Source organism: Camelina sativa, chromosome 6 (assembly GCF_030686135.1).
Source record: "Camelina sativa cultivar CO46 ecotype springtype chromosome 6, ASM3068613v1".
NCBI lineage: Eukaryota > Viridiplantae > Streptophyta > Magnoliopsida > Brassicales > Brassicaceae > Camelina > Camelina sativa.
In genome coordinates this window covers 6,491,046-6,517,465 of record NC_141885.1, presented here as the reverse complement: position 1 = coordinate 6,517,465, position 26,420 = coordinate 6,491,046, and the positions used below count along the sequence as shown (strand labels likewise).

The 26,420-nt window shown below is 34.7% G+C and overlaps 2 protein-coding genes and 1 non-coding gene across 4 annotated transcripts; 1 reads left to right on the top strand and 2 right to left on the bottom strand.

Moving 5' to 3' along the window:
* The first annotated feature begins 15,487 nt into the window (after positions 1–15,487).
* On the top strand, positions 15,488–17,339 carry LOC104773015 (vesicle transport v-SNARE 13). Of its 2 annotated transcripts, none has more exons than XM_010497564.2 (5): positions 15,488–15,737; positions 15,994–16,137; positions 16,360–16,418; positions 16,505–16,693; positions 16,784–17,339. In XM_010497564.2, exons 2-5 carry the CDS (start codon positions 16,041–16,043, stop codon positions 17,105–17,107), a joined length of 669 nt encoding a protein of 222 aa, XP_010495866.1. In that variant the 5' UTR covers positions 15,488–15,737; positions 15,994–16,040; the 3' UTR covers positions 17,108–17,339. The 2 variants fall into 2 exon arrangements, with proteins under 2 accessions (XP_010495866.1, XP_087312437.1); XM_087456311.1 differs by having other exon boundaries at positions 15,597–15,737; positions 16,505–16,673.
* A 139-nt stretch (positions 17,340–17,478) lies between these two features.
* TRNAP-AGG (transfer RNA proline (anticodon AGG)) lies at positions 17,479–17,550 on the bottom strand. The gene has a single exon. It is a non-coding gene; the product is annotated as a tRNA-Pro (tRNA).
* A 17-nt stretch (positions 17,551–17,567) lies between these two features.
* On the bottom strand, positions 17,568–19,563 carry LOC104773014 (pectinesterase 31). Its single transcript, XM_010497563.3, has 6 exons — positions 19,157–19,563; positions 18,984–19,088; positions 18,699–18,776; positions 18,322–18,509; positions 18,057–18,230; positions 17,568–17,966 (listed from the first exon to the last, which is right to left on the bottom strand). The coding sequence occupies exons 1-6, from the start codon at positions 19,400–19,402 to the stop codon at positions 17,804–17,806; spliced, it is 954 nt and encodes a 317-aa protein (XP_010495865.2). The 5' UTR covers positions 19,403–19,563; the 3' UTR covers positions 17,568–17,803.
* Positions 19,564–26,420: the final 6,857 nt, after the last annotated feature.

Sequence of the window (26,420 nt, the reverse complement as noted above, 5' to 3'; positions counted from 1 at the left end):
CTACTTTGACTTTTTCTATTTTTAGGGCTTCCACCTCCTCACCTATATAAGGCCTTGTACCTGCAGCCACCAAAGTGTGCAACTTTTTAGATATTCCCTAAACCTAGTGTTTACCTTTTTTAGTTTTATTCCTTTTGCATATTTATTTTTAAGATCTTGTACTTCCTTATAAAAGAAGACTAGATTCTTATATTTTGTTGGTTCTATAACTTTCAAGATATTGAGAATTTGAGTTTCATCCTTTCATCAATATTGAAGATCTTTGTTTAATCTTTCTAATAATGCAAGTTTCAATATTTTCTGGGTTTTTGACTTTGATCACCATGTATTGTTGTGAGTAGTTTCCTTAGGATCTTGAGGATGGGTTAGGATGGATTGATCTTGTGGTTTGTGTGACTTGGTCAAGCTTGATTGTTGTAGATCTCTTCTAGGGTAGATGATCTTAATGCTGATTCTATATCTGAGAGGGTAGAGTCTGATTTCAAGCTTCTTAGCATCACACCAATGTTTAGGAAGCATAAATAAGGCTAGATCTAGAGCTTACCATTAGGCTTGCTAAGAGATTAGAGGTCTTATTTGGTTTGAGATGTATTGCTTAATGCATGCTTGTGTAGATTCTTTACTGTGTGAGAACAAGTCTAGAATTGCATAGGTTTGATTGTTTCTTGACCATGAGAGTGGGAGAAACTTGTCTTAGATTAATATGTCTAGAGGTTAGCTCAAAGTTTGCTTGAGATTTGTTGACCAAGTTAGATAACCACAATGATTAGTCCATCCCATGAATCCATCCTCAGGACCTTCTTTGTTTATTGAAATCTTAGTCTTAATCCTGTTGCTTGCTTGTTGTTTGATTGGATTTAGCATTACTCTGTTTTTATTGCATTGCTCTGTTTCTGCGTCTAGTCTAGCTCGACCACCCACTCGACCTACACTCGGTCGAGTGCTGCTTGAGTTCATCCTCAGAACTCTGTGTCTATGATTTGTGTTTGTCTTGTTTCATTCCTGTTTCATTCCAGTTGCATACATTTAGTTTTCAGTTCATTAATTATCTTGCATTAGTTCATTAGTAGTAGTCTCTGTTTCTGTTCTTGCTTTATCACTGTTTCAATCATTCAGTTTCATTTGCATTCTAGTTGTTAGTTCTTGTAGTTTATTTTCTGCATTTTACATTTTCTTCCTAGGATTGTTAGTGACAAACAATCTTTACACTTGTCTTAACTTAGATTCATATGCATATCTTAATTGTTCACAAACACTCATTTAGGATTGATACCTCTTGTACTGCAATAGCATAAGGGGAATTGAAACACCCATCCATCATTCCATTCATATCTCACCATTGCATACATCATCATTCACATCACTATAAAAATCTTGTTTCATACCCTGAACATTTTATTTGAAATTTAATTTGAAATAAACCCGTTTGTTATTGTGTTATTCATAATCTTTAAAAATATCTGATTTTTTTTTTTGCTTTACTTATTGTTTTCACCCAAAAAAAGTGTATAAAATCAGATAATATTTATGATACTATATCAAAAAAAATCTTACTTGTTTAACTGAATGAATATTTCTACCAGCATATGTAGTGGTGAGAACCCATCATAGTCTCTCAAATATATTATTTTAGTAAATTTTTATTTTTGTTTAAAAATTATATTATGAGTAAAATTAAAAAATAAATATACAGTTACAATTATAAAATAAGTATCTAGAGAGGTTCTCAAAATCTCTCATTTAATAGACTCACTATTCTCTCCACATGCTCTAAAAAAAATTTCTTTGCAATGAATTTAATTAATTAATATTTTGTCAACTCTAATTAAATTTTCTTAATTACCCTTAATGATCATATCCTTTTTGTAGTATTTCTATTGGTATTCTAATGTAATTTCTTATACCTTTAATGTTATTTTTATAAATGTAATTCTCAATTAATATACAAATAAGTGATGTGAGCACGGGATCGGACACTCGGCCAGGAAGGCTCGCACCGAACCCGGACACCTCTTGGACGCTCGGACAATCAGTACTAGCGTTCATCAGCTAGCGTAGGCGGCAAGTATCTGTCTCGGAACAACAATGTAGCATCAACCAGTCCCTACGGATCATCAAGGAGGAGCCAAACAAGGTCATCTAATGGACAGCTTTAGGCCAAGCTCCAACCTTTACACCAATGGCTCATGGCATGCGACCAGCTATGGGATGCTTGATACGCGTGTCTTCACCATCACGCTAGTGTGAAGACATCCCTAAGTCATAAAAAGGAGCTGTACTCTTTTACCTACTTCGGATTTGTCTCAATGGATTTACCGAAGGGGTTTTAACGAGGCAGCGATCTCTAGTGCATCTTCACTTCGTTCCCACTGGGCTCATGACTTGGAAAATTACATTGACATAACAATGGGCCAAGGAAGTGAAGATTCTATCCACCACATCCAGCCAATGACTTGGCAATCCTATCTCCTTCCTTCCTTTCTTTTATTTCCTTTGAACTCTCTTATGACCGTTGGATGGTTTTTGTTCTCCTTTTGCTTTTGCTTTTATTTTTTGGCCAAGTGTATGGTTCTGATCATAGCCGCGCGTCTAGGCTTTTAGTGTCCCCTTTATGTAAGCTTGCCTATATAAAGGTCTAAACCCTCATTGTAAAAGGTAGACTTGAATAAGACTTGAATAAGGATTTCCAAAGAGAGAATTTTTGTTTCTTGTCTCACCCCTCTCCTTAGCCCAAGTCCGGGACTTGGCTCTTGAGAAACCCTAGGAGATTCACGAACCGGGTTTGTAATCCCCTAGTCTAACCGTATCATTGGCCGTGCCATCTCCCGTGTGTCATCGCATCAATTCACCCTTCCATCTGTCGCGTCCGTACATCCGTTAGTACATCGCGTCTCTTCCGTCCATTTCTTTGAGAATCGATCGGGTCGAGTTTCTCACTGAGACGTTCTCCCATCCGTCCATCTCTTCCGGAGATCGCCGAGTCGAGTTTCTCATCGGTCGATCCCCTCCATCCCATCAAACCTTGAAGAGAGCCAACTAGTTCGAAGGCCATACGTCGATCTGCAACCGCAGATCTGCGTCCGATCACCCGCAACGACTGTTTGACCATCCGCAGTGACTCTCCATCCGCAGCGTCCATCCGTCCGTCCGTAACGACCGTCCGTACACGATTTAGAACTCCATGTGAGCCTTTAGGCCGTCCTGGGTTCACATTAATAAGGGTATAGCGGATTACTTTGTCTGACTCCATGCATATATTTTATGTGATCTTGTGAGGAGCCACTTATCAACACATATAAACTAACTAGGTAAGTTGCGTGGGTTATATTAATATAGTAGTAGTATATATATATATTAAAATATAGTTATTTATTTTTAATTTTGTATCAATAGTACTCGTTCTTACACATTTTTTAAATTATGTAAAATCCGTAAACCTTTTTTATTTATTTAAAAGTGTATGGATATTTGTTTCTTTCTGTTTTAGTGTTAGTGTTTGAGATATTTTTTTATTATAAGGGAAAATACCTCAGTAGATGCTAATTGAAATATTGGTTTTTTTTGTATTATGGATTATTTGTGATAGGTGTGGTTATCTTTTGTTCTGCCCGTTTGTTTGAGTTTTTTTTTTATTTGGAGATTTATGTGGTTTTTATTTAAGAAACTCTGTATTTTTTGTATAGAATATTATATTTGTATAAATAAAGATTTTGTGTATATTCAGTTTGATTGTTGTCATATAGTTTTTTTGTAACTACTGGGCATACCAATATTGGTTATTGGTATTGGTGTACCAAAAACCAGCAATCCTAAACAACATTCTAGGACTCCACTTTAGTAACCTAACAGAAGCCACACAACAACCAAACGAGCCACTAGAATATCTTCCTCTTCATTGTCCTGATTCCACGATCACACTTTGCCTTTATCTACACTCCAAACATAAATTGAGATGCATGAGTATTTTATAGTCAGTCACTAAGGCAATTCTCTCATCTATTGGGTTATACACACAAGCAATAGAGACATCTCTAACAATCAACAAACAATCAATAACCAAACAACAACAAACCAGGACAACACATCGACCGACACCAACCTATGCATCGACCGACACCAACTGTGGTTACATCGACCGACACAAGCTTGCATCGACCGACGCAAGATTCACTTGCATCGACCGACACTCAAACTGCATCGACCGACCCATGCTCAACAGTACACAAAATCCCTAATTGCATTGACCGACGCCTCCACATGGCATTGATCGATGCTCTTAGGTCAATCCGCACCGTCCTCGCATTGCATCGACCAACGCACAAACCGACGCAAATGCCGAACACCATTTTTCTCTGAAGTTTCTCGCCGGATCTCCATTCCTACAACCAACAAACTCGATCCCAAGCCACAAAAAAGCCTCACAAAGTCTCAACTAACGTTCTAACAAGCCACATAACACATAAACAAACAGATCAGAGATATCTCAAGCTTAGATAAGTCATGGTATTGTACTTACCTTTGCCACAGAATATTCTGAACCTTAAACAGGAAAGAAAACACTCCTATAAAGCTCCTACAATTATCCCAGCTACAGATCTTTACAGGAATAGCCTCAAAACACCAAGAACTCTCAAGAACAACCAAGTATTTCTTTTCTCTTTTCCTTTTCTCCCAAAAGCGGCTATACTCGATCAATGGCGACAAAACTCCCTTTTAAACATGATTTAAGAGTTTTCTAACCCAAAACGCAGCGTTTAACTTAAACTACTCTGCATAGAACCAACCTTGCATCGACCGATGTATTATAGGTCGTGTATTGTTTGTTTTATGAATATATTTTATTATTTTTCCAGCCTTTTTTGTTATTACGGGCTGTAATCTAGTATTGTTTATTACAGCCCGTTTGTTTGAGTTTATTTTTATTTACGGATTTATATGGTTTTTTTTATTAAGGAACTCTGTTTTTTTATTTTTATTGAATATTAATTTGTGTAAATAAAAATTTTGTGTATATTCAGTTTGATTGTGGTCATATATTTGTTTGTAATTATTGGGCATTTAATTGTGTTTGTTTTGATTTAGTGGTTTACTTGCGATCCTTTGTATATTCAATGTGTTTGTATTTTTCTTCGTGGTTTTTGATTTCAAATTTAAAGTGATAATCAGGGTTTTTTTCTTTCCATTTCTTGATTAATGGCTTTTCTTATTTTCTGTTTTGGGCAACATCTTTCACGTTAGTGTTATACAGAGGCGATAGAAAAAGAAGGAAGGCTTTATAGAAGACGCCAAAATTCTTTGGTCAATTAACCATTTATAGTCCATACCTCAATTGGCATACACATGAGATAAAAAATTAAAAAATAAAATAGAATATCTAAAAATATCATGTGGCAGATAGATAGAGTTTTTTATATGGTGTAAATCTATTTTATTATATTAGATTGATTGGACACATTGCATTATCTAGTTGATCTAAACCTCAACAAAATCTTTATCATTGTATCTTTATATAATTACCCCTCTATACTGTCATGAGCTATCTCTTATTGTAATGCCCCGACCGCCACCTCTTAGTGGATCCCATGTCCACTGCTAGTCCATGGGTCCACCTTCTTTAATGGCCCTCAAGTGCTCTCATTTGGCCCGTGAGCTCATCCATATCCAACGGTCGGTTTGTTACGTCCGAGAGGCTTTAAAGACTTGTTACCGTCCCTACAAATCACCACATCATCTTTTCCTGTGTTTTGTCCTCACTCGCACAGTTCCGATAGTCACTTCCTGGAAGGTCACCCATCCTGCGACTACTCTAGCTAAAGCACGCTTAACTCTCGAGTTCTCTCAGGCCCTTTGACCGTAAAGATAAGTGCACTTTGGTGACATAGGTGGCCTAATCAATTCTTTTAACCCTCTCCACAAGTCTCTACAACCGGGATGTCACAATTAACCCACACTGACAGATCGCAACGTCCTCATTGCGCACAAAGACCGTCATCCCCGACAGTGTGAGCCCACTCTACTCCACACTTGTCTTCTTTCGGCTATGATACCACTTGTAACGCCCCGATCGCCACCTCTTAGTGGACTCCATGTCCACTCCCAGTCAATGGGCCCACCTTCCTTAATGGGCCTCACATCTTCTCACTAGGCCCGTGAGCCCATCCATATCCAACGGTCGGTTTGCTACGTCTAAGAGGCTTTAAAGTCTTGTTACCGTCCCTACAAATCACCTCATGATCTTTCCTTGTGTTTTGTCCTCACTTGCACAGTTCCGACAGTCACCTTTGACTGAAAAGAGAATTGCACCTTTGTGACATAAGTGGCCAAATCAATTCTTTTAAACCTCTCTCGAAGTCTCTGTAACCGGGGTGTCACACATATCTTCTCTTTTGATTCTAAAATAATGTGGCATTGGTTTGTAATTTAATTATTTTTATTAACATTTTGTGTTTTTACAATTATTTTATCTCTATAATTCAAAATTCAACGATTAATCCCGCTTAAGCTGCTCGCGTGGAAAAAAATCCAAAAAAAGAAGTGTAATAATCTTTAACTTTAACTCCGAGAAGGGGAACAAATGCTTATTGAAGGAATCATCGATGAGGATTGTGACACCCCGGTTTCAGAGACTTGTAGAGAGGTTTAAGAGAATTGATTTGGCCACTTATGTCACAAAAGTTGAAACAACCTGACCCATTTTTTTTTAATAATATCAATATATAATTAAGTATCACATACTACTTAATAAAACCAACCAACCACAATTCAACAATAAACCAACAACAACTAATATGGACAGCAGAAATATACCAACAATACATAACCAACATATCACCAATACAATAACACTCCAAACCATTATATCTAACCACCTAGCATAACTCTATCCAAGGTTCCAACATCAATAACATAACCATAACACAATAACCGAGAACCTAGATCATTCTCCTCCTCATCGCCATGATTCCATGTCACATACTTGCACATCACAAACAACAATTGAGATGCGTAAGTATTACTACAAATACTTAGTAAGGTAATCCTCCCATCTACTGGGCTATATACACAAGCAACTGAAAAACCAATGTTTAACAATCAACAAACAAACACAACAAACCAGGAACACAAGCGTTAAACAAGTTGGTGTCGACCGACACCGACCTGGTGTCAATCGACACCAACTCCGCAGACACGATCTACTCGAAGCCGAAAGTCGAAGAACCATTTTCTATCTCCTCCAAATCGTTTGAATCTCACCCAAAAGTCATGGAAACTCATGGGAAACACAACCCAACCAAAAGCATACAAGGAAACAACACAAACAGCCACAAAACAAGTAAAACAAAGGATTCTCAGGCTTAGATAAAAATTGATTTTTATGTAACAACCCGTCCCGTGGACCCCACTAGCCTCACTGCTAGCCGTCCCAACAGACCCCAAGCTGGCCCTTTATGTAATAACCCATCCCGTGGACCCCTCTAGCCTCACTGCTAGCTACCCCAACGGACCGTCTGCGGACCCCACTAGCCTCACTGCTAGCCGTCCCAACGGACCCCAAGCTTGCCCTTTATGTAACAACCTGTCCCGTGGACCCCACTAGCCTCACTGCTAGCTGCCCCAACATACCGTTTGTGGACCCCACTAGCCTCACTGCTAGCTGTCCCAACGGACCCCAAGTTGGCCCTGCAGGGCATCGATCCTAACCCATCACTGTGGACATCCAAATCCACCAGTAGGTTATTGGTGCATCAGGCGTTCCTCGAACCCTAGTCCCCACCTTTTAACAACCTTCCCACAGAACAAACTATCACCAATTGACCTGCACCACTAGCCTCACTGCTAGCTGTCCCAACGGACGCCAAGCTGGCCCTGCAGGGCATCAATCCTAACCCCTCACCGTGGCAAATGGAACTACTCATCCAAATCCACAGTAGGTTATTGGTGCGCCAGGCGTTCCTCGAACCCTGGTCCCCACCCTTTAACAACCTTCCCAAAGGACAATTTGCCATCAAATGGTCAATTGGTGGCAACTTGTCCTGTGGGAAGGTTGATAAAAGGTGAGGACCAGGGTTCGAGGAATGCATGGCGCACCAATAACCTACTGGTGGATTGGGATGTCCACAGTGATGGATTAGGATCGATGCCCTGCAAGACCAGCTTGGGGTCCGTTGGGACGGCTAGCAGTGAGGCTAGTGGGGTCCACAGAAGGTCCGTTTGGGCAGCTAGCAGTGAGGCTAGTGGGGTTCACGGGACGGATTGTTACAACACAACTCTCTAATCCACGACCTAGTTAGACTTCCTCCTTAAATAACCCGATTATTAGTTTTAAATTAACCAAACCAAACCAAAACGAAAAATTTAAACAAACCGGCGAACCCAAATTGTTGGTGTCGACCGACACCCTCCTTGGTGTCGACGGACACCCTCCTTGGTGTCGATTGACACCGACTCCTAAAACCAAAAAAATTTGGTTCGTGGATGTTACAAAAGTTCACTTATCTTTTTTGTCAAGAGTCCTGAGAGAACTCCATAGTTAAGTGTGCTTATGCTAGAGTAGTCTCGGGATGAGTAACCTTCCAGAAAATGACTGTCAAAAATGTGCGAGTGAGGACAAAACACAAGGAAAGATCATATGGTGATTTGTAGGGACGGCAACAAGTCTTTAAAATCTCCCAGAAGTAGCAAACCGGCTGTCGGATAGAGATAGACTCACGGGCCTAGTGAGAGGACGTGAGGCCATTAAGGAAGGTAGGTCCATGAACTATTGGACATGGGGCCTAGTAAGAGGTGGCATTTGGGGCGTTACAAGTTGTATTAGAGCCGAACCTAGACAAGTGTACGTCCAGTAGGCTCACACCGTCGGGGGTGACGGTCTTAGTGCACAACAAGGGCGTTGCTATCTGTAAGTGGGGGTGAACTGTGACACCCCAGTTTCAGAGACTTGCAGAGTGGTTTAAAAGTATCAATTTAGCCATCTATGTCACAAAATTGCACTTATCTTTTCGGTCAAAGGTCCTGAGAGAACTCCACAGTTAAGCGTGCTAATGCTAGAGTAGTCTCAGGATGGGTGATCTTCCGGGAAGTGACTGTCGGAACTGTGCGAGTGAGAACAAAACACAGAGAAAGATCATGTGGTGCTTTATAAGAACGGTTATAAAGCTTTAAAATATCTCGCACGTAGCAAATCGGTTGTCGGATAAAAATGGACTCACGGAGCTATTAAAAGATGGTGGTCAGGCGTTACAAGAATAAGAATATGGAAAAAAGATTTAAAGGGGCATGATGATTACAATGACAGTATATTTCACGCTATAGTTAGCTTTTTTATTCCAGCTTGAATTGTTGTTCTTTATGTTAGTCGGAGTGATGATGATATAAATGACGAAGATCATTTTGGGAAGTTATTAGGAGATGATGACGACATTCTTTACAAATGGGTATGTTGTCGTTGGCTTACTCTATTGCATATGTATTGATTGAAGCAATGGAGAGCTACATCGTGTTGCATTTATGGGATTGGCGACTATAAGTCATAGCAAAATTGCATATATGATGATTTCTTTCAAAATATTTTTTTTTTAATTTTTTTTTCTGAATTTTGAAAACTTAAATAGTTGGAATAAAAACGAAAAAATAATACATTTAAACTAGAAATTAGAACAACAACAAACCTATAAAAGATGAAAATCAGCTAGGAAATAAGTGCCCGTGGAAAAAGAATGACTGTGTCAAAATTAAAAATGTTGTTTTAAGTAGCAATGGTGTTTTGTGCTTATTGAAACTCTGATTCGTGTGATCATCATCATCACATTCTTTCAAGTCATTTTACATCATCAAAATTTTGGCCCCTAACTGTGCTACTAGAAGAACTGAAAGATATCATACTTAAATTTAGAACCAATAGTATAATTATTCAATTCATTAACATTACTAGATTCTTTTGTTTTAATTGAATAAAACAAAAAAATTTATAATAACCTAAATTTGTTAAGACTTTCAATAACTTTTTACAAATCACTAACTAATAACACCAAATTTAAATAGAGTTTAACAAAATATTGATCTAATAACAACAGAGTTTACATAACATTTAAAGTATTTAAAACTCTTTTTAAATTCCAATCAATAACTCTCTGGTTTGGACTTTACTTTTTATTAAGTTTAACAAGATTCTTCTTTGAGCGGGTCTTTTCACTACCTAGAGTGGACGTGTTTTGTAAATATAACTAATATACTGTCTTTTTTGGTTAATAAATAAAAAGTTATCAAAGAAAATGTATAAAGTCAGTTTTTCTTTTTGGCCATGGATTTACATTCACATATTCATATGTCTTCTTTGTCTTCTCAAATAATAATAATAATAATAATAATAATAATAATACTAATAATAATAATAATAATAATAATAATAATAATAATAAATAATGATGATAATAATAATAATATCTCCTTTTCATATTAAATATTCACATAAACAAATATAGTATTTTAATCCAAAAAACAATTTCTAATAAAGTTAAAACTGACATACATTGTATGTTTTGCTTTTCCAGTTTGTTATCTTGGATTAGTTTTGTTAAATAATTTTAACAAATTATAATGAGAAAGAATCTAAACATTCATTGCACAATCTTTCACTTTTTCAGTTACAATTTCAGATTCTAGGATATATATAATAAATTTATTATCACTAAACACAATAAATAAAAATCTTAAATAAACTCTTTAATACAAAAAAAATCATTGGAATTGAAAAGAAAGTCAAAACATGAAGTTTACAACATTAGTTTGCATCACATTTGTTGTAGTCCTCATGTCAATTATGGTGCCGATCAAATCACAAGGGTTCAAAAATTCGGTGAAACCACCTTGCAACCAAATTGAGATCACAGGATATGTACCTCCAATACTTTACGGAGAGAAACCAACAAAAAAGTGCTATGAAGAAATGAAAGCACAACAACCATGTTTTTGTGATTTCATTAAGAACCCAGTTTTTAATAAATACGTAACTTCTCCAAAAGCTCAAGAAATCCTAAAATTTTGTGGTATTCCTTATCCTGTTTGTTAATGTACAAAATATTATTAAAGCAACTGTCGATGTTAAATAATGTTTTGTAGCTTATTGTTATGTCATGAAAAAGTTAATTTCATGTAGTATTTTCTTAAATCTTATTTTACTTATAATACAAAAAAAAATAGTTGCGTTCCTGAAAAAAATCAAGTAATTGCTTGCATTTTAAAATTGGTGATTCACGATCATTGTACCACAATTAGTGTAAAATTGAGTTTAAAAGGTTGATCCGACCCCATCTAAATGTTGAAGAGGTTTAGATAAACCACTATGAAGAGTATTCACAAACACAAGAGTTTTTGCGAAAACTCTTAAGAGGAAATTTCTCAAATCCTAGATTTCTGATATTTTGAGAAATCAACAGATCTCTAGTTTTATTCCTAGATGCTTCGGGTCGACACAACACCTGAAACTCGACCCGAATTCGATTTCAAGCACTTCTCGGCCACCAAAATGTAACTCCACGACCAATACTCTTTCCCCAACGATTAAGCACATAACCAATGTATTCACAATGACAACAATAATAATAACAACCCCTGGATTCTTCTTAATCCATCTTACCTATGAAAAATCCTAGATAAGCCTAACATCAACTACTTACCTTGGATTAAGGACTACATCTGAGGAAGGAGCAATACCTCACCACCAGCAGAACTTCCCCCTCCTCCTCCACACCACATCATCACCACTCCCTTGTCTTCCCATCCCCACATCCAACCCCTCACCTCCCTAACATCTATAGATCCTCAATTCTCTCTTCTCAACTCTAGGCAGGAATATGGTTGGGGAAAGGAACCCCTCAACCGAACAAGGCGTCTTCCTTTTGATAAGGAACTTAAGGGTTTTTCCAAAACCACTTAACCACAAAAAACTGGAGAACGAAATAAACCGACAATCTTAAAACAACATGGTGTCGATCGACACCAACCTCTGAAACTGGAACTCAGTTCTTGGGCGTTACAATTCCCACCCACCAACAAGTATTCATCCTAGAATCCCGCAACATCGTCCATCCGCCAAGGACCTCCATGCAACCGTTAGCACGACCCGCATATCCTTCGACCAGACTGAATATTGTTAGCCAAGGTTCTCCGTGCAACTGTGGCAACATCCCGCACATCTACGTGATCCAACGGTCCACATTACCCTGACCCTACTAGTCAGTAGAACCCATAACACGAGATCAATCTCGACCCCTGAGGTCTACATCTAGTTACTATGCTCATATCCACGTCCTAGACATTGTTTGTTTTCTCACTCATACATTCTCAGGTCGCAACATTCGTACTGCACCGCCGGCACTTTCAGACCGTCATCCTCGATCCATACCGTCTCACTCTCGGATCGTCACCCTTGTGATTTTGATACCTGGGGAACTACTCATCCGCTCCGGGGAACTAATCATCCCCTCATGAGCAAACAAGTCATAACGTCTATAACCATCTCCCGACCGGAACTACCTCCCCTAGTTTACGTAAAACTTCGCAATGTCGTACCAACCATCATATTCCCTCACCGGAATATCACCACCCCATGACAACTCTTCAGGCCAACTCTGAAACATCTCTGCCACTAAAGCTGTTTATCCACCCACTTCCCAAAAATAGGTAAAATTTAACTATTCATAAAACTTCCCATTTTTAGAACCCGCATATTCTCTTAGCACAATGACATGACCAAACAAAAATCCTTGAAAATTAATCATCTTATCTATGACCACTCTACAGGTCACCGACTTAACTTAGCACAATGACCGACTTAACTTCTCGAACACCGAACAATTTTTTTCCTACTTGATCACTTCAGGATCAAATATCTCAACAACATCTCTGTGCTTTTTTCATAGAAATTACCACATCTAAAAGACCTAGACAAGTCTATAACCATTATAGAGTTTGTCTTAGAACCATATACACTCTGATACCAAACTGAAACGATCGCACCCAGATTCCCAAACCTCACACAGGATCCACGGGAAACAATCTCATCATAACCATTATTCAAACGAGACAACCAGCATAGAAATCGCTCCTTACAAAAACTCCCAAATATACACCCAAATCCCACCTCATATAGTTACTGAGTCGTACAACCAGCCACCCATGGTGACTGAGTAAAAAGAGAGGTGGGCTGGAGTATTTGATTTCATCCAGCCACATACAACATTTCCCCACGAATACTCCAATTCACTATCAAATCCTCTAGTGTCAAACGACACCTCCACCTCATGTCGAACGTCACTCTCCTAGTGTTGGTTGACACCAGCGGCCACAACATCACTTCTGTCGATCTCTCCTTTCATCCAAACCTAACTCTAGCTGTCCTTCTATCACCCAAACATGCAACAACATACTGATATTGACTGACACCACCTTGGTTTCGCTCGACACCACTTGGTGTCGCTCGACACCTCAACCTTACTACAAAACCGTCTATGCCATACCACAATACAAACACTTAACTAAAACACAAACCAACCAATCTTTTTACAAACTCACCGTTAGATATGAATCTTATACCACCACGAAGTTTTCCACCAAATTTCAGCTAAATCAGACATTATTTCATCCTCCAAACGTTGCTTCGAAGTAGCCATCCCAAACCAGTTCTCGATGTATGTTTGTAGGTGTCTGAAACATGTCTCTCGGCCATCACAACCTAACTCCACGACCAATACTCTTTCCCCAACGATTAAGCACATACCCAACATATTCACAATGACAACAACAATAAAATTAACCCATGGATTCTTCTCAATCCATCTTACCTATGACAAATCTACCCCAATCATCCCAAAACCCTAGATAAGCCTAACATCAACCACTTACCTTGGATTAAAGACTAAATCTGAGGAAGGAGAAGCACCTCACCACCAGCAGAGCTTCCCCCTCCTCCTCAACGCCACATCATCACCACTCCCCTTCCTTCCCATCCCCGCATCCGACTCCTCACCTCCCTAACATCTATAGATCCTCAAATCTCTCTTCTCTTCTCTTTGGCAGGAAAACGGTTGGGGAAAGGAACCCCTCAACCGAACAAGGCGTCTTCCTTTTTATAGGGATCTTAAGTGTTTCTCCAAAGCCACTAAACCACAAAAAACCGGAGAACAAATCAAACCGACAATCTTAAAACAACATTGTGTCGACCGACACCCTCTTGGTGTCGGTCGACACCATCCTTCGAAACTGGAATTCAGTTCACGGGCGTTACAGATTTTTTTAGATATGCGTTGAAAATTCTTGCATTAGAGAAGAAATCATTGAAACCCATATATTCAGAGACTATCTAGATCTCAAAATAAAATATGTTCAACATCCCACATAAGCTAATATAAATCAATCAGAATTTCAAAAACAAGATTGTATATCCAAGTACACAACATAATTATTTTTAATAACTAAATTTTGAAGATTTTGTTAAGATTTCAAATTATGATTCAAAATTGTACTGATATAGTTTTATTTAATATCCTACTATATTAATTGGGAAGTACAAATATGAAACTAACCTTAAAATATGTAAAAAATTACATTCAATTGTCATTAGAAAAAACTTAGTTAATCTTAGTTAATTAATTAAATAAAGATAATTAATTAAAAAAATAAAAAATGCTGACAGATCAAATATAAAAAAAAAATCTAGAAAAACAAAAAATATATATTTTCTCTCTCTAATAAATTATGGACAAAAATTACTAAATAATTTTTTTAAAATATAAATCAATCAGAATTTCAAAAACAAGATTGTATATCCAAGTACACAACATAATTATTTTTAATAACTAAATTTTGAAGATTTTGTTAAGATTTCAAATTATGATTCTCCTATCATCTTTATTTTCTTTTATTTACAAATTTTTGGAATTTTCATATAATACTTATGATTAGTAAAATACAGAATTTTTTTCTGTATATGTCGTGATTTAAATTTTTTTTTTTTAAATGTGTGTTTTAATTTTCACATTGGCAGGTTGGTAAAACTAAATGTATATAGATGATAAATTAATAATTTTTATTTGTTTACAATTATAATATTAAAACTACTACTTCATATTTCACAAAATAATGATGCAAATACAACAAACAAACAATATAAAACTGTAATATAGGTCAAAAAAATAAAATACTATAATATTCTAAAATAATTAGTATTCAAAAAGACTAATAGATTTACAGAACAATTAAAATAAATATTGTCTCAAACAAAATAATTTTTTGAAAAATAAATTATTATATTAGTATTTTTTTTTTTTAAATGTTGACATGTGAAAGCACACGATATCTCCTAGTTTTGAATAAAATTTCTCTACATTCTACCTCTACCAATACAGTTTTCTAATGAATGCTTTCAATTAAAAATATATATGAAATCTCTTAAAATTCTATTCAAAACTCATTTTCAAAAACATTTTTTATTGTTTGAATAAAACAGCAGATTTCATATAATTTTAACAAACTGTTTTGAATGACAAAATATACAAATATCATTTTCTTAAAACTCATTAACTGAATAATAACCTTAAATATATATTTATTTTTCATGAAAAAAAAAAAAAAAAAAATCTCTCTTTTTTCAGAGCTCTCTGTCTAGAATTGTCTGTCTTGGCCGGATCTCCGCGTCATCCACATTCCGTCGTCATCTTCTTCTCTGCAGATCGATTCGGGTTCGTTAGTTTTCTTTCCTCCCCTCCGCAAACCTAATTCCCTCTTTCTCCTAATTATCTTTAACCTGTGGTCTCCATATATCTAATTTCCCTTAATTTCACATCCGCTTTTGCTCCGGCGATGTTCTCTTCATGATCGCTTCAATTTCGATGTTAATTTTAACGATTTAGCTCAAATGTAGATTGATAGATATCATGGTGGTGGTGTATTATTAGGTTGTTTTTTAGAGATTAATTTCTTGTATTGTTTTTGAAGATCTTCGCTTTGATTTTACATTGGGACCTTTTTGCTTCCTTGGAACGATGAGTCTTGTGTTTGAAAGATATGAGAGGCAATACTGTGAGCTTTCTGCAAATCTCTCTAAGAAGTGTACTTCACCCAATGCCCTTGATGATGGAGGTATATTCAATTTTTATCTTTTTGTAGTTATATGTAGCTTGTGAATGCGACTAATAGAATAATAGAGAAGCTTCTTTAAGATCTCCAACTATGATGTTTGCTTTTGTTTTAGACGTCCCTGCTGTTCACCAACTTTGTTATTAGTATGAATAGATCATAACCTGCCAGAATTTGTTCCCTTTTTCATAATATGAATTGAGTGTGGACTTTACTAATTTGCAGAACAAAAGAAGCAGAAGCTATCTGATATAAAATCTGGGGTTGAGGAAGCAGAAGCATTGGTATGTGATCTGCATAGCTCTAATGGGATATGAAAGTTTTACCATAGTCCCGTAATGTGATTGATGGTTGCTTTGTTATTTTTCAGGTTAAGAAAATGGACCTTGAGGCAAGAAGCCTTCCACCCAATGTTAAATCCAGCCTCCTTGTCAAATTAAGGGAATACAAATCCGATCTTAACAATTTCAAGACTGAAGTGAAGAGAATCACATCTGGGAACTTAAACGCTACTGCTCGAGATGAGTTACTAGAAGCTGGTAGGGCTGACACATTGACGGTACGTAGAGATTTGTTCAATACGTCAAATCTTGATCCTGTACTTAAAAAACATATTTTGATTTCTTTGACTGATTAACAAATGGGTTAGGCTTCAGCTGATCAAAGATCAAGATTGATGATGTCAACAGAGCGTTTAGGCCGATCCACAGACAGAGTCAAAGACAGTAGGAGAACAATGTTGGAGACTGAAGAGATTGGTGTTTCAATCCTTCAGGATTTGCACGGCCAGAGACAGTCTCTCCTACGAGCCCATGAAACGCTTCATGCAGTTGATGATAACGTGGGAAAGAGCAAGAAAATATTGACAGCGATGACGAGGAGGATGAATAGGAACAAATGGACTATCGGTGCGATTATCACAGTCCTTGTCCTCGCCATTATCTTGATCTTATACTTCAAACTCACCAGGTGAAGCCTCTCTCTTTACCAGCCTGGCCAAAATCTATGTTGCTGAACAACTTGTGTTGTGTTCTCTTTGTGTCTCTTCTCCTTCTCTCTCTCTCGAGTTACTCTGGTTATAATTGCGATTTTGTGGATGGTGATTCCGAGAATCTAATATTGAAATTAGAGCTCGAGTCTACTTCTGACTTCTGTGTTATTTGATTGAACATGATGTAATTGACTGGTGAGGATGCTCTTCTGAATCTTTTGTTTTTATGTTCTTCACCAAACCCATCAAAATTTGTAAAAACTAATCAAGAGGAAGATAGAATAAGTTAACATGAGTAGTGAAAAGCTGTTAGTTCGTAGTGTGGTAAAAAAAAAACAGAAAATGCTAAAATTGGGGCATTCCGAGAATTGAACTCGGGACCTCTCGCACCCTAAGCGAGAATCATACCACTAGACCAAATGCCCATTTTGCCATTATCCTAAGTTTAAAGCATAATTACTCTACTTACTTGTACAAAACGCATTTGTTTGACAAGAAGAAATCATGAAGAGTAGTGTAATAAAATGACATTCTATGGAAGATCTAAGTTTTTTAGTGCAACTTATTCACTTAAACAAAATATAATCCCAAGTTTTGATACTTGGTACACAGTAGGTTCTACATGATCCTTCGTTATTCTACGCCTCGCCGAGGTAACAACATTTTTTTTTCAGTACTCTATGCCGAATAAGGTAATTTCACTCCCATTCTCAGGCATAACCAAGGCCGGTCCTGATCTGGATCCACAAAACTATGATGCACAAAGTGTCCAGCTTCGTCATCCATCAGTTCTCTTGACCACGGAACACGTCCAGACGAACAGCTACCCGGGCCAAAACACCTGAGGTTTTTACATCCAAAAGAGTATCATCACAAACTGTTTATTTTATGGTAAACTAGTTACAGTCAAGAGATGTCAGGTGATGTGTACCTGTACTCATAAAAGCAAGCACTTCTCTCATTCTCTGCGTTTCCCCAGTTATGCCAACCTACATTTCTCACACAGGCATCCATGTAAGTGTATGCAAAGATCACCCTCCCAAATGGTCCCCATGGCCTTCCGAGATACACATACCCGTTCTGACCATTTCCAGTGATCACACATCTGCCAACAAAAAGTTTGTAGAAGCTGAGTTTCCTTAGAAGAATGTGGAAGCTGTACGAGATGGTGAGTAAAAAACACTGTGAAGCCATACCTTAAAAATACATAACCAGTAGATTCCTGAGATGTTTTCCGGCTTTGTGCTGTTATGAAACCCTGAGATTTGCAGTTAATATGACAGTGTTCCAAAAGCGCGGTACTGTTTCCAAATATGAAATCCACGCTTCCCTCGACGTAGCAGTCTTTCAAATACTGTTTCCCATGATGTAAATACAACGTATCCTGCATTTTCACAGTTTGCATTCAGCTATAAGCCACATCTAAACTACACAAGTACATAGATTCCAGTATTTGCATGACAATCGGATAAAAGTGCCTGCCAGCCGACAATCGGTAATACACTTACACAACTCAATAGAGTAACACAAACAATTGACGTAATCTATATAATAAAAACACAGCTGAACAAACCTGCCAGCCGAGAAATCGACAGTTATAAAAAGCGCAGCGGTCTGCAGTGACTCGTATTGCCACAGCTTGTCCTGATCCCTATATTCATAAACCATTACTAGTATAAAATTTAACACACACAACATTTCATAAGAAATGATTAAAAGCCTAATTTAAGTGTAACGGCATAAGAAAGTTAACATTTTCCAAAGCCTAATCAGTTGTAACATTAAACCATACTCAACTGTTGATTCTAATCTGAACAGTACTGAAGATGTAAAAAGGAAGAGACTTAATTTTGAATACCTCAGGAGCAGAGTTCTCAAAAGTAATGTTCTCAGCAATAAAGTCTTCACCTTCAACAATAACACTCCCACACCCAAACGTACCAGTCCCAATGACTCTAGACGGCTTCACAAAAAAACAAAACAAATCAGAGCCGTATCAAAACACCAAGATATGTAAATAGCAACGAGTACCTGGTGATGTTCAATCTTCGTAGCCGTATTGTTCCAAGTCAAAACCGTGATCTCCGGTGAGATTCCGGCGAAGGTAATGAAGTTTTTCCTCTTGGGCACGTAAACCGGTTGCCGATAAATCCCGGGTGAGAGACGAATCACAGTCCTAACAGTGTTACCTAAAGGCACCGAGTCGATTGCGTCTTGAACAGAGCAGTAATCGCCAGAACCATCTTGCGCAACCCTCACCATTCGAGTCGTAGCCATACTGATAAAAAAAAAACCCCTTAGTAACTGAGAATTCGAAACAGTGGGTGATGAAGACTTGCGTCGATTTGAAGCACAAAATTTAGATTGGAGATTCTTAAAACAGGGGTTATGTTTAATATGTTGTCGGTATGAATGACGGTATTGTTCGATTACACCCATCTGTATTGTTCTGTCGCGGATCATTTTTCTTTATTTGTAATACGTCCCTTTATTTTTGCTTATTTGTAAATTCACCTCACAGTTCGTGGAAGTAGTTTTAAACCGGTCCAACCGTAGCAAAAAGATTGTAAAGGCGAGTTAGACATGATTGGGTACATCCGTACATGTAAGTGACTAGATATTCACACGCAGTACAACGCAGAACTATTTTTTAATAAAAATAAAATATTATTTGTTTTGTAGATTAACTATATGAATAACTGATATTTAATTTGTATTTTTTAAAATGTACAACCTTATAAATACAGATATATATTAGTTAGTGTAGAAAGTATTTTGTTTGAGGTTTATTGTTTTATATTATAGGAACTATAACAGACAATTAAATATTGTGTGTTTATAGAATTAATTCATATTGTTTTGTAAAATTGGAAATTTAATATTAATAAAATTAATTATAAAAAATACTTAATGTTAAAGGGAGTGGTTCCTATTGTTTTAGAAATTTTATTAGGATGAGAAATCTTGTTTTCCAAAATCAAAACTTAATATTAATTACTTAAATGAAAAACAAATTAAAAATTAATGTCAATGGCATGCTTGTAAATAGGTATGAACTTCAGGATTTATTTGCTAAATGTCTCCAAAAATGTATATATTGTTTTGTAAAATTGAAAATTTAATATTAATAAAATTAATTATAAATTAATACTTAATGTTAAAGGGAGTGGTTCCTATTGTTTTGGAAATTTTATTAGGATGGGAAATTTTGTTTTCCAAAATCAAAACTTAATATTAATTACTTAAGTGAAAAACAAATTAATAATTAATGTCAATGGCATGCTTGTAAATATGTATGAACTTCAGGATTTATTTGCTAAATGTCTCCAAAAATGTATATATTGTTTTTAAAATTGAAAATTTAATATCAATAAAATTAATTATAAATTAATACTTAATGTTAAAGGGAGTGGTTCCTATTGTTTTGGAAATTTTATTAGGATGGGAAATCTTGTTTTCCAAAATCAAAACTTAATATTAATTACTTAAATGAAAAACAAATTAATAATTAATGTCAATGGCATGCTTGTAAATATGTATGAACTTCAGGATTTATTTGCTAAATGTCTCCAAAAATGTATATATAGATGTTAATATGGGTACATGTACAGGATTGGGTCAAAATTTAGCCAAATTTAATTGTAATGTTTGTAACTTATATTCTGAGTATGGAAATCTATACCTATATGGCTTGGGATAACATTACTACTCGGTAAATTGTTGGATTATTTTTATTTTTAAAAAGTGGTGTTAACAAAATTATAAAATACTCCCTCCGTTTCATAATATAAGATGTTTTAGCCAAAACACGCATAATAAGAAATGTTTACTTTTAAAAAGTTTAACCAATCATAAACAATACAGCATAAAATAAATAATAAGAAAATATAAAAGTAGTCTAAAAGTTGCCTCAAAAATTGAAAACATCTTATATTATGAAACAAGCAAAAACCTCTAAAACATCCTATATTATGAAATGGAAGGAGTAACAATTTAATTGTAATAATGAAATAATTAAAGTTTAAACTTGTATTAAATTCATATCGAATATAATTTTTCCAGTATTATTATAAAATTTTAATAAATTTTAATATTCATAATATTTTTATTAAGTTTAAAAATATCAATAATACTAAAGTTAACATGTTTGGTACAATTAAACAATCTAACTGAATTAAATTTGATACAAATTTTAAAATTTTAATGCTTATTAGTTAAACTTTCTTTTTACAATAGATTTTTTTAGCAATAGATATGTAGAGAATAGTCACGACGGAGAGTTTCTTATCATTTTGTGCATTTCCACATCCACATACCGGTGTCAAAATAGCCACAAAGATTTTGGCATTGCTCAAAGAATAGAGATTATAAACCGTGGATAATGCTTCATCAAATGAAAGTAATATAAAGAATTTTCAAAAGGTACCTTAGAAAATTTGGCACTTATGCAACAACTGTTTGAATGGGTGGAAGATTATGATCCCCCGGCAGCTCTTCTGGTGTTGACCTTGGATTTTGATTTCCTGAACACGCTCTCTATGTTAAGCAATCCCCCATATGGGTTTGATATTTGGGTGGCTGCCAACAAAACGGCATCTGAAGATTTCTCTACTTTCCGAAAACTTCTTTTGTGGGACGATTTGGTTACGGGAAAACTTCTTCAAGGTCATAGTCCCCCAAACAAATATCGACCTCCTGTTCTTCCTTCTCCTAGAAGAAAAGGTCCTACTTTGCGTAAGGCCGCAACTCTCTTGGTCCCGTTAAGTTTTGGTCTTTGCTTTGTGGAGTTTGTTGGGTTTTGGTCTTTGCTGTTTGTTGGTCTTTGCTTAGTGGAGTTTGGTCTTTGCTTAGTGGAGTTTTGGTCTTTGGCTAGTGGAGTTTTAGTCAGTTTTCTCCTTAAATTACTTTTTTTCTTCCCAGTTTATTAGTTCTTTATTGTCATCATTCTGATAATCATTTATTTTAGGTCTTCTAGGATATAAGGAGTTGTTCTGTTCCAGAAAACACTGCACAACTGACATAAATCTATGATAATCTCGGCAGTTAAAGCCATGAGTTATTTAGGTCTCCATTCAGTCACTTTTTTTGCCTAGTCCAACACTATCAGTCCAGGTAACATTGATAAGCTTAACAAGTCTGGGAATGACCGCTAAGCTTCTAATGCCCCCGCTGAGTAAAACAAGACTCAAGAAAAGCGTTTACATTGAGAAAACAACTTCATGAAAATTAGGCACAAATCTTGAACTATTTACATCGGTTATGTTCTTTTGAGTATCTCTCACAAATCTTGACCTATTTACATCGGTTATGTTCTTTTGAGTATCTCGCAATACTCTGTTTTGATCACTGGTTTTCTTTTCTTTTTTCACTATTAACTTTTGTAGATATATGATGCCGCTGGTATCACTGAAAAAAACTAACGTCTAAGAACACATGCTTTATTTTTATTTATTGTCACAATATTATTAGTCGTTAGATTGTCAAAAATTATTAAAATCGGTTTTGTTTTTTTTGTCGATGCCCACTGGAATGTATTGAGCGAAATTCAAAACTAATCCAAATCAGAACATGAAAGCACAACTACACATTAAAATAACTCTTACAAAAACAAAACAAAAAAAACAAAAAACTTACAATTCATAATTTAAAATATCTTAATATACAATCTTTGTATCTTAAAAACTATTGTTTGAAAAAATAAAATTCTTCTCTAAATTATTTGACTCAGTTCTACTTCTATCTATTCTTAAGAAGCCAAACTTTTTATAATTAAATATTTTATAGTGGAACATCATAATTACTAAACAACTATGTTCGGTAAATCAACATGGATCTCAACGTTATTTAGTAGACTATAACTTAATATTGTGCTCATTAAACAAACAAAAATTTGCTGTCAAAAGAAAAAAAAAATTGAATTGATTAATAGTTGAGTATAAGTTATATACACCCCCTTATATTAAAATCATCTCAATTAGTTTTTTTTTATCAACTACAAACAATAAAAACCTTTTCATTTTCTCTCTTTTAGTATTCTAGTTATCATTTATTTAATTACTTCCCTTTTCATCCAATCATCCATTATCTTATTTTAATTATAACTAGGTTATGACCCGCACATACGTGCGAAGTTAATTTCAAAAACTAAAATTTATAATCAGATTTGCAATATATATTAATGTATATACAGAATATTTTTGCAAACCTATTTTTAGTAGGATTGGACCTTCGAATAACCCGTTCAGGTTGGGATATTACCCGATCAAGTTTGGTTAAACGGTTTAGAAAAATAGAACCTATTAGGTATTTTTTAATATATAGGTTCGGTTTAGTTCGATTACTATTGGCTTCGGGTCGGTGCGGGTTACAAATTTGAGAACCGATTAGTACACCGAGTACCCAAAAATAATGACTTGATATAGCATTTATATTATAACTTTTGTTTTGAAAAAAAACAAAAAAGTGTATGTAAAAAATATATAAATAATTAAAACATATTTGATACAAATATTTCGGAGTGGATGTAATTCATGTTTCGTCTTGTACCTGAATTCTAGTTGTATAGAGAATGCATTTCCAATAGTGAAGATTCTCGATATATGACATTTCCATATTAGAAAAAAAAATATTCTCGATTGGAAACGGGATGGAACGAATACAAAAATTACCAAAATACCATTTGGGACAAACACAAATATAGTTCATAGTATATTTCTATATCATATAATAAAACAATATTACAAAATTAGTTGACTTTTTTATTCTTATTATTTTATGTTTGGTTCATCTATATTGCATTACGTTTCTTAGTTTTTAGAATTTTAATATTGTAAAACACACTTTAATGCTTTTTTTTAAAAACATGTTACATATAATATTGTAAACGTCGATATAATTCAAAAATAAAATAATATTTTTGAGAAAAATAAATAGATAAATTAGCTCAAAATAAAATATTATGGTTTGATATCATAATTATTTATAATACGTTCTAAAGGTATATCATTATATATATAGGTGAGAGTTTATGTTGCTTTTAATTATAAATAGTAAGGATCACAAAGTTTCTTTTGGTTGCTTTGTGGTTATTTTCAGTTTTGGGAATTCTTGATCACAAATATTTCGGAGTGGATGTAATTATTTGATTAGTTTATTAAAAGATAATTAATAAACTAATTTACAAACACAGTAACCACCATCAACATTATGCACACAAAAAAGGGTAGATTGTTTTTCTTATGAGAATTCTGTGTTTTTGTAAATATTATTCGTAGACAAAAAATCTTAAATTAATTTTAATATTATGTTTAAGAAACAGTTGAGAACTTTATAACATAAAAACAGAAAAATTGAATAATAATGAGAAGCGGAATATATAAGTCAAATTTCATTTTTGATGTCTCAAAATTCATTACAAATTTTAAGTAAAGTAAAGAAAAAAATGAAATGTCAATCTAAAACTAAAATAATTCCAAATGGCTCTTACCAATTTAATTTTTAGTCCCTCATGTTTTTTTTTCATGTAAACCCCTAATTAAACAAAGTTCACAAAAGATAAATAATTTTGATCATTCTGATTTTAAAATTAGAATTTTGCACCCTTCTAAGATCTCTTGCTTTCAAAGTATACCGAGAACCTTCATGAACCAAGATCGAAATCATCCTCCGGTTTGCAAGCAATTTGTTAGAAAATATATATTAACGCTTGAAATTTGTTCTAAACCTTTTCCGCTTAAGAACATGTAAATACTATATTAATAGAGATCCATAATATAAACCTATACAACTCAACTAATTACAGTGTCTCGGACTCTTGAAAATGAAAAAAAAAATTAGTACATTATAGTTTCTCCGTCTATTGCTTTGTACACTTGTCCTTGATAGGTTTACTCCATTCTCAAGGAGAATGTATGACATGCTTCAAAATCCTTCCTTTATAATTAATTCTTTCAATCACATTATACACGATCCAAATACAAATATTCCGGGTCAATCCGAGATCTGCGCGTTTTCAAGACTTAATCTAATGGCATTACATGTAATATTCTCTAACTCTATGTCTACTTAATTTCCCTTTTAATAGTATAGATATATAGTAAATATATACTAAGGTTTTCACATTTTTTTCTGTTTTTTCCATATTTATTAAGATGAATAAATTAACATAGTTTTTTTGGTTAAGAAAATTTAAAGTTATAAAATAAAAGATAATATTCAAAAATTAAATTAGATTTCTATAAATATCTCAAAATCTAGAACCATGTACGTTATATATATACAATTTCAAATTTAATAATTTGTTTTTATGGTAACAACTTTAAACCATTTCCAAAAATATCGGGTAATTTAATTTTATAATTAATTTAGTAATTATTATTTCCATAAATATTAGATTTTCGAATAACAGTTTTTGTTTACCATATATTGTTTATTTTATATTTTTAATTATATAAACAATTGGCAACATGGATACTCCCTCCGTTTCATAATATAAGATGTTTTAGAAGTTTTTCTCCGTTTCATAATATTAAGGTGACTTTCTGAATTGTTATTTTAAGTTTGATGTGTTTGGTTGTGTATGACATCTAGTTTGGTGTTTAACTGTTTATATAGTAGTAGTGGAGGTGTTTTTTTTTTGCGATATTCTATTAATCTATTTAATCAATTAACGATTTTCAGTTAATGTTTACCAAAGCAATAAGATTATGTTCCAAATTATTTTGATTTGAGATGTTATTATAGAGGATCTTTAGGGATTTCATTTGATAGAGTCCGACTTTGTTAGTTTTGGAAATGAGTTAGTTTCGGGTGTGAAATATATGTTGATTTAGGTTTTTAATATAATGATTGATGATTGATTTTATTCGATTTTAAAAATGGATAGTTTCTATAAACCATATTGTTTGGAAGAACAAATTTTGGGGGGGGGGGGGGGTTAAATGTACGTAATTATAATATTTTTTCTTCCTATTTATTATTTGAATTTTCTTACAAGTTTCGGCGGAAGAGTATGTTTGGAGACGGTTATAATATTCCATGATCCGAATAAAGTAAAATCGGATCCGCCTGTTTTTATCCCTTTAGATTACGTGTTTGCTCTCGATATAGTTTATTCTTTGTCTTCCTTTTCTTTTCTCTTGGGGGCATTGAATGAAATTTTTTTATTTTTATTTTTTGGTTTTTGCTTTTATACTCCCCAGTTAATAGTTAATAGTATAGATGTAATGTTTGTTAACAACAATCGCACCAGTGTTTTCAGGACAATAAATAAATTTGACTTATGACAAATAAAGAT